This window comes from Procambarus clarkii, chromosome 13 (genome assembly GCF_040958095.1).
Source record: "Procambarus clarkii isolate CNS0578487 chromosome 13, FALCON_Pclarkii_2.0, whole genome shotgun sequence".
NCBI classification, from domain to species: Eukaryota; Metazoa; Arthropoda; class Malacostraca; order Decapoda; family Cambaridae; genus Procambarus; species Procambarus clarkii.
In genome coordinates this window covers 10767037-10785690 of record NC_091162.1, presented here as the reverse complement: position 1 = coordinate 10785690, position 18654 = coordinate 10767037, and the positions used below count along the sequence as shown (strand labels likewise).

Here is an 18654-nt window from a genome sequence, read left to right as displayed (position 1 = left end):
TGAATACTATTGCAAGTCAGAAATAAAGCAGAAAATCCCTTATGTTAATACAGGCGAATTAATTTATCAGTGTTATAACTCGGGTAACTGGCAACTAACGGCATCCAGCCACGGCCTGGGACAACAACAACGTGTCAACTGTACAGCCTCTGGGACCCTCACCCTCGACCGTGCGATAAGTACTGACCATACAGTAGAACAAATAGACATATACAGTGGTACCTCGCATAACGAATTTAATCCGTTCCATGTTCGTCATGTGAAACGGACGTCATACAAAACAGGTGTGCCCCATGTAACCAGTGTGATGCACTGTGTTTATTGTGAAATTCCCCCAGTGTGCATTACATCAAATGTTCCCCAAAATATAATTTTTCTTTGCAAAATGATAAATTACCGTCCCTGAACATGTCTATGTAAAAATAATTACCAAATTCCACTTACTTTGGGTGTGAGGGCGTGGACAAGGTGCGCTGTGACGTCATCAGGGCCTGGTCGCCCGTGTGTGAAGCTCCCAGACACGGTCGCGCAGGCCATTCAAGCACTGCATGTTGCCACAAATATATTTTCAAATATTTTTTCTATGCATTTCCAATGCGGTTTTATTTGTTTCTTTTATCGTATATGATGCATATTTGTGACCTTTACAATATGTATACAGTAGAATGTTCATAATTTTCCATGAAACTGTGATACATGTGTCGGTAATGTGTCCACAATAAATGTTTATTGTCACAATATTACGTGGTAAAAATTCACTAAAATTACAATATGTACAGTTTCACATACTATTTACACAGTAACACACAGTATTACACACTCAGTACTTTGGAAGGTGCAGTAATAGTCAACGAAGTAGTCCATGGTACACAGCGCGACTTTGCTCTCCTTGCACCAGCTACAGATAGATTTTCGTTTCCTGTTTCATCGTTCTGTGTGCTTGCAAATAACGCACTCATGTGCACCCTTGGCTTTAGTACTTGTAGGTGGTATGTAGCCAAGCTTGTAAAGCATAAGGTAGTATTGAAACGATTATAGGAAAAGCTCAATTTGTAAGGTAGTCTTGAAAAGATCGCTTTGTAAGGTCCCACACAGGAAGAGATTCAGCTAGCCTCAAAGAGTGTCCATCAGTCAGGAAGAGATTCAGGTATTTTTGAAAATATCAATGAACAACACCACCATGGAAGCCGCTAACACTGTTCATCTATGCTACTTGTATCAGATGCGTCATCATTGAACGCAGAAAACGATTCATCTATGTATCATCTATATAAATTGGAGATGGCAAGGGTGGGGCTCAGAGCTACAACTGGATACGCTCGCTGTATCATCCTCATAGGTGCTGCATCACTGGCATCCGACCGTTGTGTTAAGCCCTTATTGCGCCTAGCTTCACCAATGTTATGACCCTTATGTTCTTCAAACAATAGGGGTCTGAATTGCACCAACTGAGCGCAGTCTTTCAACACCGTGTGGGACAGGTGTTTGAGAGCCAGAGGCACGTGTGCTACAAATGGTTGCTCACGCAGTACTAACCCAGCCAGCGGCCCTTGTCTTTCATATTCGTTATAACAAAAGGTTCGTTCAGTATTTGTCGGGTAGGCTGCTCCATTATGACAATCTTTCTTTGTTTCAAATGTGTTCCATTTGTTTTGTATTTGTCACTTACGTCTCAATAATGGAGCAGCCTACCCGACAAACACTGAACGAACCTTTATGGCATTTGTCCATTTTTCAAATTGTTTCAATAGTTCTTTTATTTTTCGTTTTTTTTTTTTTTATTTAAGAAACATGGAGCAGCCGACCTGTAGACCACCGAACGAACCTTTTTGACATTTGTACTGGTTTTCAAAATTCTTCATTTTTTTTATTATTTACATTTTTTGTATGTAAGAAACATGGAGCAGCCTACCTGCCGACCACCGAACAAACCTTTTGCTATAAGACAAATGAAAAATAAATATTGAACACATTTGAAGAAAGGAAAATGTCATAATGGTTTATTCAGTGTATGTAAGATAGGCTTCTCCATTATTGAGACGTAAATGAAAATTACAAAACAAATGGACATCATTTGAAACAAAGAAAGATTGTTATAATGGAGCAGCCTACCTGCCGAACACCGAACGAACCTTTTTGACATTTGTTGTATATCAGACATTTCATTTCTTTTTTCCTACAAAAACATCAATGCTTTGCAACATCTCAGCAGTCACCCTTTTATATCCCAGCATCATTAGCATCTTTAAACAAGAACAACATAATTTATGTGCATCGTCGGAGGCGTCTAAGAATATGCAAGAAGCAGCGCGACCCCACCATGTGGTGTTGACGTTACTCAAACCGGCATTCGTCATACGGGACGATTTGACACCGATCGGGCCGTTCGTTACCCAAAATGTTCGTCTTTTGGGGCGATCGTTATGAGAGGTACCACTGTATATTGTTACAAATATACGGTATACATATAATATTATAAATATATAGATATATACAACAAAACAAGACAAAATGGGAGTAAATAAACAAATTTGTGGCCACTGTAACAACTCCTTAAAGTCGAAGGCAACGGGAATTGAATGTTATATCTGTAAGAATAGATTTCATTCGGCTTGTACAGGAGTGAGTAACACTACGGCACTGAGAGCTGGCCACTTGCTCTGGGTGTGTAAAAATGACCTACCAGCTTGGAATATCCTAAAAAACCTTCTAGATAACATGACGCATGACCGGAAAACACCGTTTATTGGAAGCCTACCAGCCATCCAGAAGGAGTGGGAAAGGAACAACAATAATTCTAATATACCAGGGGCGGAGGCTATAGTCAGGGATGAAATGAGGCTGAAACTCGGGAAGTTGTAAACTCTGACTCAGTAGACCCGGATGTAGATGACAGTAAACTAGAAAGTGTAACAGACAGCACTGACAGCTCGATAGGTACAGACACTACGACGGTTCCCGATAGAGCAATTCAGAACAGGACAGACTTATGCAAATTTTATGCAAAGGGCATATGCAGACATAGATATGCTGGTAATAAGAAAGGATTAGAATGCAGTTACCAACATCCAAAAAATGTTTAAATATGCTTAGGAAAGGTGAGTGTCGATTTGGATCAATATGTAGGTTTTTCCATCCTGACATGTACCAAACCTCACTGGAGGACAGAAAATGCTATGACCTCAGCTGCCCACACTTTCACGTGAAAGGCACGGAACGCTACATAAAGAGTGGCAAGCAGGATAATGAATTTGGAGGAAACTCTATCAGTTTTTTATACCAGACCAAAAGAGAATTCAAAAGGAGGAGCATAGAGAGTGTATGGAACTGGATGCCAGATCCACTTGCATTCCAGAATTACAGATACAATTACACACCGAAAGGGAAATACAACTACGACAGACAACTGCCCTACAACAATCAGTACTGGTCAGAACAAACTCATTATGTCCACGCATAATGGGCTTGTCAAAAAAGTCTCCCAGTCAAGCTATCACTAATAGAGTAACCTCATTCATCTTTGCCAACATACAAGGACTGAAAACAAGAACAAACAACAAAGCACAGTTCATAAATGGCCTCCTCACGGAGTCAAATGCAGTATTTGGAGCTTTCACAGAAACCCATGCAGGGGAATTCTTAGACAGTGAGATCTGGATTCCAGGATATAACCTATACAGGTGTGATAGGAAAATTAGGTCACATGGAGGAGTGGGTCTGTATATTAGGGAAGACTTTGTATGCTTGGAGCTCCTTAACGTTACAGATGAGGTGGTAGAGGTACTGGGATTAAAAATAGAGAAAATAAATTTAGTGATTATTCTAATATACAAACCGCCAGATGCAACAGCTGAGGAATTCACAGAACAGATAAACAAAATAAAGAATAGCCTTGATAATTTGGTGAACCCGATACCTGATATTATCTTCCTAGGTGACTTCAACTTGCCTAGTCTCAGGTGGAAAATAGCAAACAATAATATTATACCAGGAAATCTATCAGGACCTAACCAACCACAGATTAGAGAACTACTTAGATTCTGTGACAAATTTTCACTCGATCAGCAGATATCGGAGCCAACGAGAAATGAAAATATTCTAGATCTGGTCTTTACGAACAATGAAGACATTATCAGAAACATTACGATATCAGATACCACATACTCAGATCACAAGCTCATTGAAGTGCAAACGACCATCAATACTCAGAATAGACCTAAAACATTGATAAAGCGAGAGGGGCTATTCAGTAAATTCAATTTTAATAATAAAAGGATAGACTGGGAGATAATAAACAGGGAACTTACAAACATTCCATGGGAAACTGTTCTAAGTAATACAAGTCCTACAGAAGGAATAGAAAAACTGACTTCGGAAGCGTATCAAGTCTGTCTGAAACATGTTCCTTTGAGGAAAGCTAGAAAGAGATCCAACGTAGAAAGAGAACGCAGACGACACTATAAACGCAGGAAAAAAATAACGGAACTGCTTATGCAGACACGAATTTCCCATCAAAGAAGGAATAATTTAAATAGGGAGATTGAATAAATCGAGCGGAAATTGAAACACTCATATGAAACTGAAGAAAGGCAGTTAGAACAGAAAGCAATTCGGGAAATAAAGAAAAATCCAAAATATTTCTTCACATATGCAAAATCAAAAGCAAAAACCACTGCCAGTATTGGACCTATTCGTACAAGTGAAGGTTCATACACAGAGGATGACAAAGAAATTAGTGAAATCCTAAAAAAGCAGTATGAGGACATGTTTAGTACTCCAATAAACAACATGAAAGTGGACGATCCAGACAATTTCTTTATGCGGGATATTCAAACCCCTGTAAATATAACTGATATCAACACAAGCACACTAAATTTTGAAAGAGAAATTGAAAACATGCCCATGCACTCGGCCCCAGGTCCAGACTCATGGAATTCAATATTTATAAAGAAATGCAAAGTGCCGGTAGCACAGGCACTCAGTATAGTGTGGAGAAAGAGCTTGGACACGGGGGAGATACCAGATGCACTTAAAGTAGCAGACATAGCCCCTCTACACAAGGGAGGGAGCAAAGCATTGGCAAAGAATTATAGACCAGTTGCACTAACATCGCACATCATAAAAGTATTTGAGAGAGTGATTATGAGTCAGGTCACTAATTTCATGGAGACCAATGACCTTCACAACCCAGGCCAACATGAATTTCGAGTGGGAAGATCGTGCCTCTCACAACTACTTGAGCACTACGACAAAGTCACCGAGGCATTAGAAGAAAAACAGAATGCTGATGTGATATACACGGACTTCGCAAAGGCTTTCGATAAATGTGACCATGGCGTGATAGCACACAAAATGAAGTCAATGGGAATAACCGGTAAAGTAGGACACTGCATACTCAGTTTTCTGTCAAACAGGACTCGGCGAGTAATGGTCAACCATATAAAATCTAGTCCAAGTGCAGTTAAAAGCTCTGTACCTCAGGGTACAGTCCTTCCATCGCTGCTTTTCCTTATTCTCATATCAGATATAGACAAAAATACAAGTAACAGCTTCGTATCATCCTTTGCAGATGACACAAAAATCAGTACTGTATGACAATTATCTCGGTTGAAGACATTGAAAAACTTCAAGCTGATAAAGTTTTCGGCTGGGCATCAGAAAATAACATGATGTTTAAAAGTGATAAATTCCAGGTACTCAGGTACGATAAAAATGAGGACCTTAAACATATTACAGGGTATAAAACACAATCAAATGTACCCATAGTAGGAAAACAGCATGTAAAGGATTTGGGAATAATAATGTCTGACTACCTAACGTTTAAAGAGCATAACCAAGCAAATATTGCCACAGCCAGAAAAATGATAGGATGGATTACGAGAACTTTCAAATCCAGGGATCCCATCACAATCGTTGTACTCTTCAAGTCACTTCTGTTATCCCGTCTCGAGTGCTGCTCAGTACTAACTTCCCCCTTCAGAGCAGGAGAGATTGCTGAAATAGAGGGAATACAGAGAACATGTACGGCACGCATAGACGCGATATATGTACTTCACTTGTACGTGTAAGTTCTTCCAGAGAGGCGGGACCCAAGAGCCAGAGCTCAAAACCTTGCAAGCACAACCAGGAGAGCCCTACCAGGTGAGTACATAACCAGCACCACAACCCACACACCTCATAACACGAAAAAAGGTGGGTTCCCTGAATGACTCTAGCATGGGTTGGACATGCACAGGAGTGGGACTGGAAGGGTTGAAAAAGGGACAGTCACTGGTGTGTGAACGGTCTCAGTCGGACAGAAATATACCTAAATAAAGACAGGTATATAAACATCTCCGCATCCAGCGCCCGGCCAAAAGACGCCAGACCGCAGAAACTCACCTGTCGAACGGAGGCACGAACGTGACACGACTCAACCATGCCCAAAAGATCCTGAGAGCACCGCCAGGTGAAGAAGCCAGAGCCGGACCCGCAGGAGAGCAGGGTAGAGGCGAAGGAGGTGGCCCACATCCATGACACAGGGAAAACCTCGGCGTCCTCCCCACAGCTGGAAACCAGGACACCCCCGAGCGACGGGGCACATACTGCAGCAAGGGAGAAGAGCGAGAGGCGAAGCACCCGAGAAAAAAGGACGCAAAACACCAGCACTGAAACACACTGTCTTTTTGACCATGACCATGTCTTTTTGGGAATAAAGTATGCAATGCGTTATAAGCTGGAAGAAAATAAGGAGGTTGAAGCAGTTGAAAATCCAGACTTCAGGAGAGGACATTATGGTGACCTTAGAAATTTTTTTAGTGAGTATAATTGGACATACTTGATGCTAGGCAAGGAAGTGAATGAGATGTATGGCAAGTTTTGTGAAATATATGATAAAGGCACAAAAAAATTTATACCAAAACAGAGATGCAGAACTAGGAAACAGGATTGGTTCAATAGAAATTGCGAGAGGGCTAGAGACCGAAAGACACAAAAATGGAATCAATACAGGAAGAGGCCGAACCCCCAAACATACCAGCGATACAAAGATGCAAGAAACAACTACACGGCAGTGAGGAGAGAGGCAGAAAGAAATTTTGAAAAAGGGATTGCGGACAAATGTAAAACAGAACCAGGTCTATTCTATAAATTCATAAACAACAAATTGCAGGTAAAGGATAATATTCAGAGGTTGAAAATGGGAAATAGATTCACGGAAGATGAAAAGGAAATGTGTGAAACACTAAACGAAAAGTTCCAAAGTGTGTTTGTACAAAATGAAATCTTTAGGGAACCAGATACAATAATAATTCCAGAGAACAACATAGAACACATAAAGGTGTCTAGAGACGAAGTGGAAAAAATGCTCAAGGAGCTCGGTAAGAACAAAGCAGCTGGCCCAGATGGCGTTTCACCATGGGTTCTGAGAGAATGTGCATCTGAGCTCAGCATTCCACTTCACCTGATCTTTCAGGCATCCCTGTGTACAGGAATCGTAGCAGACGGGTGGAAACAGGCTAACATAGTTCCAATCTACAAAAGTGGCAGCAGGGAAGACCCCCTCAATTATAGACCTGTATCATTGACAAGTGTAATAGTGAAAGTATTGGAAAAACTAATCAAAACTAAATGGGTAGAACACCTAGAGAGAAATGATATAATATCAGACAGACAGTATGGTTTTCGATCTGGAAGATCCTGTGTATCGAATTTACTCAGTTTCTATGATCGAGCCACAGAGATATTACAGGAAAGAGATGGTTGGGTTGACTGCATCTATCTGGACCTAAAAAAAGGCTTTCGACAGAGTTCCACATAAGAGGTTGTTCTGGAAACTGGAAAATATTGGAGGGGTGACAGGTAAGCTTCTATCATGGATGAAAAATTTTCTGACTGATAGAAAAATGAGGGCAGTAATCAGAGGCAATGTATCAGAATGGAGAAATGTCACAAGTGGAGTACCACAGGGTTCAGTTCTTGCACCAGTGATGTTTATTGTGTACATAAATGATCTACCAGTTGGTATACAGAATTATATGAACATGTTTGCTGATGATGCTAAGATAATAGGAAGGATAAGAAATTTAGATGACTGCCATGCCCTTCAAGAAGACCTGGACAAAATAAGTATATGGAGCACCACTTGGCAAATGGAATTTAATGTTAATAAATGTCATGTTATGGAATGTGGAATAGGAGAACATAGACCCCACACAACCTATATATTATGTGAGAAATCTTTAAAGAATTCTGATAAAGAAAGAGATCTAGGAGTGGTTCTAGATAGAAAACTATCACCTGAGGACCACATAAAGAATATTGTGCAAGGAGCCTATGCTATGCTTTCTAACTTCAGAATTGCATTTAAATACATGGATGGCGATATGCTAAAGAAATTGTTCATGACTTTTGTTAGGCCAAAGCTAGAATTTGCAGCTGTTGTGTGGTGCCCATATCTTAAGAAGCACATAAAAAAACTGGAAAAGGTGCAAAGACATGCTACTAAGTGGCTCCCAGAACTGAAGGGCAAGAGCTACGAGGAGAGGTTAGAAGCATTAAATATGCCAAAACTAGAAGACAGAAGAAAAAGAGGTGATATGATCACTACATACAAAATAGTAACAGGAATTGATAAAATCGACAGGGGAAGACTTCCTGAGACCTGGAATTTCAAGAACAAGAGGTCATAGATTTAAACTAGCTAAACACAGATGCCGAAGAAATATAAGAAAATTCACCTTCGCAAATAGAGTGGTAGACGGTTGGAACAAGTTAAGTGAGAACGTGGTGGAGGCCAAGACCGTCAGTAGTTTCAAAGCGTTATATGACAAAGAGTGCTGGGAAGACGGGACACCACGAGCGTAGCTCTCATCCTGTAACTACACTTAGGTAATTACACTTAGGTAATTACACTGCCCAGACCAAAACAAACTCCACTGCGCATGTGCAGGACACGCTGGCTGAACCGCACAACCTGTTCTGCGGGAAGGCGCCAACCAGGACTACTGCACTAGAAAAGTAGCCAAAAGAGGAAGCAGGAACAACAAAACCGGCCAACAAAGCGAAGACAGAGTCCCAAAAACCAGCGTTGAATGTAATGAAAAGCCATTTTCTGGGCGAGACCCGGAGGCTTCCCGGAGCTATCCATGGCTAATATGGATACCCTAACTATTTTGCATCAGTTGATGTGGGTGGAGTTCTAGGCCTACCGGAGACCACGAGCCAGAACCTGGCCCCACGGGGAGCAATGGCCCATAGAATTGCACATGTGATTTGGAGCATTCTATATCTGCCATCGACCGGGACAGGCACCCAGAAAGGTAAGCGCCACAAAACAAACCCCTATTCTGGTTAACAACAAAAATCGACAAACGAGTGGACAGAACTCCCCCAGGAAAATGAACTAACAAGCATGACGTCACACGAGCCGCATGTCTGCGCAGCTCCCCCTTCCCCCTCCCGGGGAAGGGGGAGCCCCAGACCCCCGTGCCGGCAATCTCCGCCCCAGTTCTGAGGCTGCATATCAAAACCGCAAAAAAAAAAAAAAAAAACGCTGACCGGAGGGCGGGAGGGTGCCAGGGAGCCTCCGGGACTCACCCAGAAAATGGTGTTTCATTACATTCAACACTGGTTTTCTGGGGGGAGCTACTTCACCAAAGACTACCTAAGAAAACAAGGGGACATACCCGGGAGGCGGTCAGTGAACCACTCCTCAAAACGAAGTCGAGACAACAACCCAAGGACCTCTCCGGAAAGCAGCAGGCACAACATTCACCAGAAAAAGGGAGAACGGCTGCAGACGAAGAAACCTATGACTACGACCATAGGAGCCAAAAACCACTTCGCTTGAGAAGAGCATGAAGCTCTACCACATGACCCCCATAGGCCAATGCCAACATAAAAAGAGAGCCGAAGCAAAGCAGACCTGAACCGAAGGAGCCACAACCAAGGAGAAGAAAAACAGGAGAGCACCCTGTCCAAAGACCAGAATGCCACAGGCAGTGCATGAGCAGGCCGGAGGTGAAACAACGCAAGAGACAGCCTGCGAAACGGCACAGAAGGAACATCGATACCGAAAGCTAGCAGCAGAAACCAAGGTGCCAGACCCAGGAACGGCCCCAAGCACCTCTATATCCTCCGCAAGCCAATCCTATGACAGCCCCAGGAGGGAAAAGAAAAAGCAGGACCAAAACCAAAATGCCACAAGTGTGCAAGTCCACCGCCACAAGTGCAACTGACAGAGAATTAACCCGCATAAGGAGCCACCCTGCACCAACATCCCGCAGAAGGGCAGGAGCGAAAAGACTCATTAAGAGGAGCAAAATTGCTCCCAGGAAAACGAGTAGTGCCGAGACAGCGCTAAGAGAAGAGATATGAACAAAAGAACAAGAAGGCCAAACACCCAGAAGCTGCCTGGAATAGGACCCACAAGCCCTAGAAAGGACTGGAGGGAAGCTCAATCGAACGACGACAGACGTACCAGAAAAAGGAAGGAGCAAAACCGTCCCGAACCTTCGAGAACAAAAAGAAGCAAACACAAAGGACGAAGCACAAAATCCCTGTCGCACCGAGACCAAAAGTCATGCAGAAACCCCAAAAAGAGGGGGACATGACAGAAAAGGCCCGTCCTGGAAAAAAGGGGCGAAGACCGTAGAAAAGCACCCACCGACAGGACAGAAGCAACAGGCACAATGGACAAGGAAACCGAGCCCAGGGAGGGGCCGACGCCCACAAAGCATGTGTGGAGAGGGGGAACGGAAAAATCCCACACCACAAAACCGCAAGCCCCGCCCAGAGGGGTAGAAATACCCCGGCGGGGACCAACGGGGCCTGAGGCCCCTCACTTTAGCCCCACCCCAGCCCCAGGAACCCACCCTGCAGGCCCCGGGGCCGAGCTGTCCCCCTAAAGCCCCAGCGTCAAGAAAAACCCCGGGGCAGCCATGAAAAACACTAAGGAAGGGAGCCCACTAGTCTCTGGAACTTGAACCGAAACCGGAGGATAGGCAAGGGGCGAGACGAAGACCCCAAGCTCATCCCCAGCCAGCACAACGAAGCAAGGACAACGAGGACAGGACAGAGAATCCAAGGAACATGGAAAACCCAGGCCTGGCACAGCAAGACCGGCAAGGAAGGAGGACCCCAGAGGGAGCACGGAAGGGTCGAACAAAATGCCACAACCAACCCCTACACGCAGCCGCAGCACCAAAACCGCAGCAAAACGTCACCACACTTCAAAAGGTGACACCCCTAGGGTCAACACTTGCAGCAGAGGAGCTCCAGCATATTTCAACAATCCTAAGTATTGTAGTACAGGTTGATGGTAGTGAGTGGTGTCCCAGAGAACATAAAGGTATAGTGCTCTTGAAAAATAGGTGAGATAACAGGAAAGTGCTAAGGGAAGTGAAAAATCGGATGAGAAAAAGTTGCCCTAGTGTTTACAGTGCAGAGAAGAACATTCAAGATGGCCACTGGCAAGGGGAAAAACAAAACAGAGCTTGATTTTGAGGGATTCAATGAAGAAAGCATTGATATTAGTAGTCTACATAACAAGTTGGTAAATTTAGATACTATAGTGAACTCTCATGTAGAAATAATTAGTAAATTGGAAGAAAGTAATGACCATTTGAATAGCAAAGTTTTATGTCTTGAGGGTTTAGTGAAAGACTTGCGCAAGGATAAGAATCAATTGGAAACAAATTGCAAAGCCATGGAAGAAGAAAATAAACTCTTAAAAATAGCTTTGGAAGAAGTTAAAGTAAATTTAAACATAAATGACTACAATAGGTTAGGCAAGGAAATTCAACAGGAGAAACAGCTTTTGTCAGCACAGATGGAAGAAGTTACACAGGGAATAGAACAGTGCAAGAAAGATATGCAACTCACTTATGCACAAGTGGCCAAGGAGAAGGAAAAAATAGAAGAAGCAGTAAAGGAAGCCAAACACTGCAGCAACCAAGATAAAACAAACATTAGGCTGGAAGTGAGAAAAGAATTGGCATGTAACCCGAAGTTGGTGTAAAACACAGTTGATCGGAGTAAGTCCCTGATCATTTTTGGCTGCAAAGAAAAGGCAATAACATCTAGGTCAGAAAGAGCTGTAGAAGAAGCTAAAGTAGTAGATAAAATTGTTGGCCTTGTGGAAGGTCTTTTCCTCGTGCTCTTTTCGTGCGGCGCTGGCGGAGCCGCTTCGGCTTGCTTACGGTCTTGGTGTTGCTTCTGCACCGCTAGTAAGCTGTCTCGTGCATCGTTTCACCTCCGGCCTGTTCGTGCGCCGCTTGCACTGTCCTGGTCTCTTGTCAGCGTGCTCCGTCTTCTCCTCGGTTGGTAGTGCCCCTTCGTTTCCGGTTTGTTTTTTTGTCGGCTCTCTTTCCTTTCGGCATTTGCCTCTGGGGGTTGGGTCGCTGTGTTTTCTTGCTCCTTCGGTTTTAGCGTTTTGGTTCTTCGATGGCAGCAGTTTCCATCTTTTCTGGTGCGGGGTGGGGCTGCTGCGTTCTGGAGGGGTCCTTGGTTTGTTGGTGCTTGGTTGGTCAGGCCAGGGGCGTGTCGTGTTTCGGGTTTAGTGGCAGCCCTCCGCTGTTGTTGGCGTGCCACGGCATCTGTGTCTGGGGCGCGTTTTGCGTTGATCCGGTTCTGTTCTTCCCGGTTCGCGGGTGATGGTGTCCCGGGTTGTCAGCCGTGTTCTTGCGGCTAAGCTGCCTGTGTTCTTCTCTCATGCCCGTGACGTTTGTGGCTTCGCTGCTCTCGCTGCCATCTGAGCGACGTGTCCTTGCGGTCGTTCGGGCATGGATCTTTGGTGTTCGTGCTGGGGCCTTGCTGCTCGTTGTTCTCGTGTTGTTCCCGGGACTTTTCGGGGCTGTGGTGCCTTGGGTTGGCGTTTGCTGCCGGTTGTCTCGCTTTCGTGGGGGGTGCGTGGTGTCCGCCTCCCGGCTCCGTCCCTTTGACCTTCCTCTGTGGATAGTTAGCTCCAGGGAGCCGACGGGGCTCCCTCCAGAAAACCAGCGTTGAATGTAATGAAACGCCATTTTCTGGGTGAGACCCAGAGGCTCCCTGGCAACCCTCCCTCCCTCTGGTCGGCAGTTTTTGCATGTTTTGACATCCAGTCTCAGAACTGATGGGTGGATAGCCGGCGTAGGTCTGGGGCTCCCCCTTCCCCCTCCCGGGGAGGGGGGAGCTGCGGTGACATGTGACGTCATACTAGTTTGCTTGTTTTCTGTTGGGGAGTTCTATCCACTAGTTCGGCTTTAGGTAGCAATTTTCACCAGAATAGGGGTTTGTTTTGGAATGCTTACCTTTCTGGATGCTTGACCCGGTCGATGGCAGACATAGAATGCTTCCAACCACACGGGAGTTTCTATAGGTCATTGCTCCCCTTGCCTCTCTGAGGGGGCCAGGTTCTGGCCGTGGTCCCCGGTAGGCCCTAGAACTCCATACACATGACGGATGCCAAAGTCTGACATTAGCATATCAGCCTGGTAAAGCTCCGGGGAGCCTCCGGGTCTCACCTAGACAATGGCGTTTCATTACATTCAACACTGGTTTTTTCTTGGCTGATGCCTCCTCAGGCTATGAAAATGGGAAATTGCTTAGTGGTGATGTCATTCCACATACCTATACAAACCCGCCCTTATTTTCTAGGGCCTGGGGAGACACAAGTCCTAGATACGAGACCAGTTTTTCCTTCGGAGAATTTTAGAAAGACTTATCCACAGCCTAATATTCCAGCCCGTCCTCCAAAAATGGGGTGGTAAATGTAAGGAGACAAATAAGTGTAATTATGTACTATTCATAGCAGTTCGGAATTGTACTTATTTTCACTTAGTATTAAATCGTACTGTCAAATATATTGTGAATATTTGAGTATACCTGAAAAACTGAATAGAAAACCACAACCTCACCTAACCGTCTTAGTTTTTGAAGATAATAATTTTATTGCTTCTTAACACTTTCGCTCGGGGATGACGCAGCATTGCGTCATCCGTTTACTGGCGGTAATGCCGGGGATGACGCAGCATTGCGTCATCCACTTTAAAAATTCGCCAAAAATCAGGTTTGTATCCGATTTTTTGGGGACTGGTTTTAAAATGTGCGCCGATGTCTTCCCATTTCCTTTGTTGAGCCTCGTGGCCCTCAGGCGGCTTGGCACACGCCGTGGGCCCATTGTCTTTGCTCCACTGTTGAGACCAATGTCGTCTCCCCTCGCATCTCAAACGTGTGAACATTTCGGCTATTTTCCGTGGCTATATTTCTTACTGCGGCTTTAGAAACTATCTACGCTTACTCCACGATGGATAGTAATCATGAACAAGGCCCTTCCAGGAAGAAAATTGCGAAAGAAAGGCTTGAAAAGGGTGGGAATTGGGAGTGTAGTAGGAAGGCCTCTGAGCGCTCACTCACGGCTAACGCGTGGCCCGTCTTCAACTCGTCGGCGGTTGGAGCGTGACCAGGTGTTTTTTTTTATATGCTAATGTTCCTCTAGAGAATTTTATTACGAACCCATTGAGACCAAAATGAAAGACCTAGGACAAAAATTGAGGTGACCAGAGTGAAAATAGTGAAAACATTTTATCCCGTTTGCGCGCTCCCGGGTAACTCGTTCGCACTTTCTCTGTTTGCTGCGGGTAATTAGCCGGGCTTTTGGAGTTTATATGCATTTAGTGCTGTAGAGAATTTTATTGCGAACACAATGATACCAAATTTATTCTCGTAGAAGGAGAATTGAGGTGACAAAGTTGAAGAGAGTATACACTTTTCGGAATTAACGCGCGCTTCCGTGACACGCTGGGGCCCATATCGCCCTGTCGAGGGGTGGCGCGCGGGGTGAGCGAAAGTGTTAATTACAATTAGTACTTAACCTATAGCTATATTGATATTACAATTTTATAAAACTAATAAAACAAAACTAAAATATATCAATAAATTGTAAAGAAACTCAGGATATTTTAAAATTTTGTATAAAATCTATATTTTTAATAAACATGAAAAAGAAATTCCTGATATTTAAAACTTGTGTATAGCAAATTGAAATTGAAAACTTCATCCTAAAATTCTGAGTGTCTTAACAGAAAACGAGGAGAATTAAATTGGGGGAGGGAGTTTGGTAAATGTAACAGCCCCATAGGTGTAATTATGCACTGTTTATGACAGTTAGAAAGTGTACTTATTACACTTAGTATTAAATCGTACTGTCAATTCGGAGGATGGGTTGAATATTCCTACCTAATATTCCTAAGTGTTTACAACACTTAGTGCTGGCCAGTTGGGGTAGTTAAATATCAATTAATTTTCTGAGAGAGCTAATTGAATCAAATTTCAGTTGCTTGGCCTGCATACATGTCCATAACAACCTGGATGGTACATCGCAGTTTGAAGAAACTTATCGAGTTGTCATTACAATGTTCCTAGCTGGTCATCTATGATGACTACTATTTGCCGTTACTGTAATTGGATTTGGGGTTTAATATCCTAATGTTTTCACTATATTTGAGTGTGTGTGTGTGTGTGTGTCAACTGTTCTACGTGGCAAGTTAGCAAATTCTGCTGTCATCATTATTCAGTATGAAAATATTTCTACATGTAGATTGAGAATCTCCACTTTAACAAATTTTCCTGTATATATATTGCCACACATGACCTGGAAACCAAGTCTTTCATGGTATACAAATTGTTAAATTTTCTTAACAGATGAGGATTTCAACCACACCGCTACACTTCTCCTGATTGAATTAATCAGACAAAGATTCCAAAGGTTTCTTTTGATACGAACAAGACCAGCAGTTTACAAGGAACTACAAGAGGAGATGTGCTTTCGAGGATTCTCTTTCTCTTTAGAAAAGATCAGAAAAAAGTGGAACGGTCTCATAACAACATACCAGAAAATTAAGGAACGGAAGCGTAACAGCAATGACTTGTCCGACAAATTATCTTGGGATTATTACCAGGTATTGTATGCAAAATGTGGGTTATGATTGAAAGTTCATAATAGCATTGTGATCTTCTATGTAACTAGAGAGAAAGAGAGAGAGAAAGAAGTTTATATACAGTACTGTCTTTATAGTGTTGTCCCATCTTGAAACATCTCATCTGTGAGAGGATGGCTACAATCTTAAAATCTAAAATATTCCCCCAGATAGTTCTAATGAAATTAAGTATTAAAGACATTAAAGGCACACTCATTTAATAATTTTACTTGGTGATTTAGGCATTATAATGGAGTCACCATTTGCTTGCACAGAGTAGCAAGTGTACAGTATAGGCAGCCCACAATATTATGTAGTAGTGGAGTACACATTTGGAGTTATGCGAGTAAGAATTTTTAAACATAGCCAATACGCAGGTGGATATTTAATTAATGTTGATAAGTGTGGATTATCCATCTTAATCCTCAGGTTTACCCCATTTTTGGCTGCAAGCCTGACTCCTGAACACCTTTTATTCTTGTGTTTTGCCAACTTTTTGGGTTATAATTATGACACGTTGCCCATCCCAAGCATTTGAACTCTATTATGTGTTTAATATATAGCTGAAAGTAAAAGGGACATTAAATATTTTGTTAAAAATAGGTGTTATGTCAAGTAAAAGAATATTAAAAAAAAATGAATTTTTGTAAATGATTTCAACTCTCCTTGAAGTTACCTATTAGCTTAATTTTTGTGGTTTATTATTTGCACAAATTTAGGGCTGCATATATGTAGGAATGTTTGACTTGTCCTCATCAAGGATATGGAGTGCATATGAGACAGTCAGGGAAAGATATATGACAAAAATGAGTAAAAATAATAAGTTGACATTGAAAACTGTAATTTAGTTTAGAAGAAGTGTGGATGTGGAGAAACAGAGAAGATTGCCAAGTGGCACTAATGTGAATGCAGTTAAAGAATAAGTAATGTAAGAATAAAGAATATACAAATATTTGTCTAAAAACACTTGCTCATAACATTGAAAATATTTGATCACAGTGGTTAGTTTGTTAAAAATACAAGTTCAGTATTTATATATATTATTACAAATTTGTTTCCTGTGCAGCTGCTTGATGATTTGTTGGGCACAACTGTCCTCGCCGTGCCACCATCCGAGTCTGTTGAAACACCGGCTCCCAAACCTCATGTTGATATGAGTCACCTGCAACCAAACAAATCGCTGACAGTGGCAAAACCACCTACCATCAAGAAATGTACGGCAGATATGCTTTCCTCTCGGGTAATGCAGCCAGCAGTTACTCTTCCCACTCCTCAAGCAGTATGTCAGTTCGCTGCACCTGTTACTACTCTACTGCACCATGATGGCGATACAGTCTTTGCAACCCAGACCACAGCACCAGCCGCAGGAGTGGATGAAAAGCCCATGAGAGGTGCTTCTGATGTTGCCACAGTCTTCTTGGAATATAACCTTCAGTTGGGGGAAAAGCGGCTAGATAAAATGGAACAACATATTCTGTATATGGCAGAAAAAGCAGCAAGGAAATTGGAATACAAAAAAAGGAAGGAAGAAAGAGAGCAATTGAATCTGAAAGCATTGACAGCCATTGGTAGAGCCTCGGAAGAACTGAAAAGTGGATTGCTGAGTATTTGATGTACAATAAAATATTTTATATAATTACAGAATGTGTGTTGTCATTACCCCATGAAAAATTGCAATAGAAGCAAAAATTATTATATTTTTAAAGAAATTAACTGAATTTATTGAATAAGATACTTAATTTCATGTGTTGTTAGAAAATAATGAAGCTTTGGAGTGTTGTTGGCTTAGTGTAAAGAGAAAGTTACACAATATAATCCCTGGCCTAAGTTTTCATGTACAAAGAGCTACAGTAAGGTTTTTGCATGCTTATCTCTACGCCTGAAACGTATATTTTAGAGTTTGATAATTTCTTTATTATCCTAGGTGTCTTTGGCAAGAAAACTTGCAATTGTGTCTTTTATTTTTACTTTTATTTACTTTTCCCTAGACTTGGAGTATATGTAGAATGGTTTCTGGAGAGTTCTAATCAGTTACTTGATCTAGAAGGCTTGGGGTGGCCCCACATGCCCACATATCCATCAAAACCTGAGTGGTCCAGAATGTCCTGCAGGAACTTGTCTGCATTTTTTCTGGGGGGAGCTCCTATGGCTCCCGGGAGCTATCCGGGCTGATATGGCTACCCTAACTATTTTGCATCAGTCGATGTGGGTGGAGTTCTAGGCCTACCAGGGACCACGAGCCAGAACCTGGCCCCCCTCACAGAGGCATGAGGAGCAATGGCCCATAGAAGCGCACATGTGATTTGGAGCATTCTGTATCTGCCATCAACCGGAACAGGCATCCAGAAAGGTAAGCGCCACAAAACAAACCTCTATTCTTGTTAAAACAACGAAAATCGCCAACGAGTGGACAGAACTTCCCAAAAGAAAAATAATCAAACAGCATGACGTCACACAAGCTGCACCGCATGTCTGCGCAGCTCCCCCCTCCCCGGGAGGAGGAAGGAGGAGCCCCAAACCCTCGCACCGGCAATCCACACCTCAATTCCTCGGCTGATGGGATTGTGCATAGTCGTGTGGCTCCAACTCCAGTCTCCTCAGTGCTGTTATTGGTTTCAGTACTGCTCTTACGGTGATGTGCGAGTTGGGAGTAATTTCTCAGCAACTCGGGCTGCATGTGTTTAGGGTTACCTTCCCTAAGTGCCCTGTAAGTACCGCC

General features: G+C 42.9%; 1 protein-coding gene across 6 annotated transcripts in view; it reads left to right on the top strand.

Annotated features, from left to right (window-relative positions):
• LOC138364245 (uncharacterized) overlaps positions 1-17579 on the top strand; it is a 160303-nt gene extending 142724 nt beyond the window's left edge. For all 6 annotated transcript variants that reach the window (XM_069323615.1, XM_069323616.1, XM_069323618.1 and 3 more), the window contains exons 11-12: positions 15661-15917; positions 17002-17579. In XM_069323615.1, coding sequence (XP_069179716.1) covers positions 15661-15917; positions 17002-17547 — 803 coding nt within the window. In that variant the 3' untranslated portion in view covers positions 17548-17579. The remainder of the gene's footprint in view (positions 1-15660; positions 15918-17001) is intronic.
• Positions 17580-18654: the final 1075 nt, after the last annotated feature.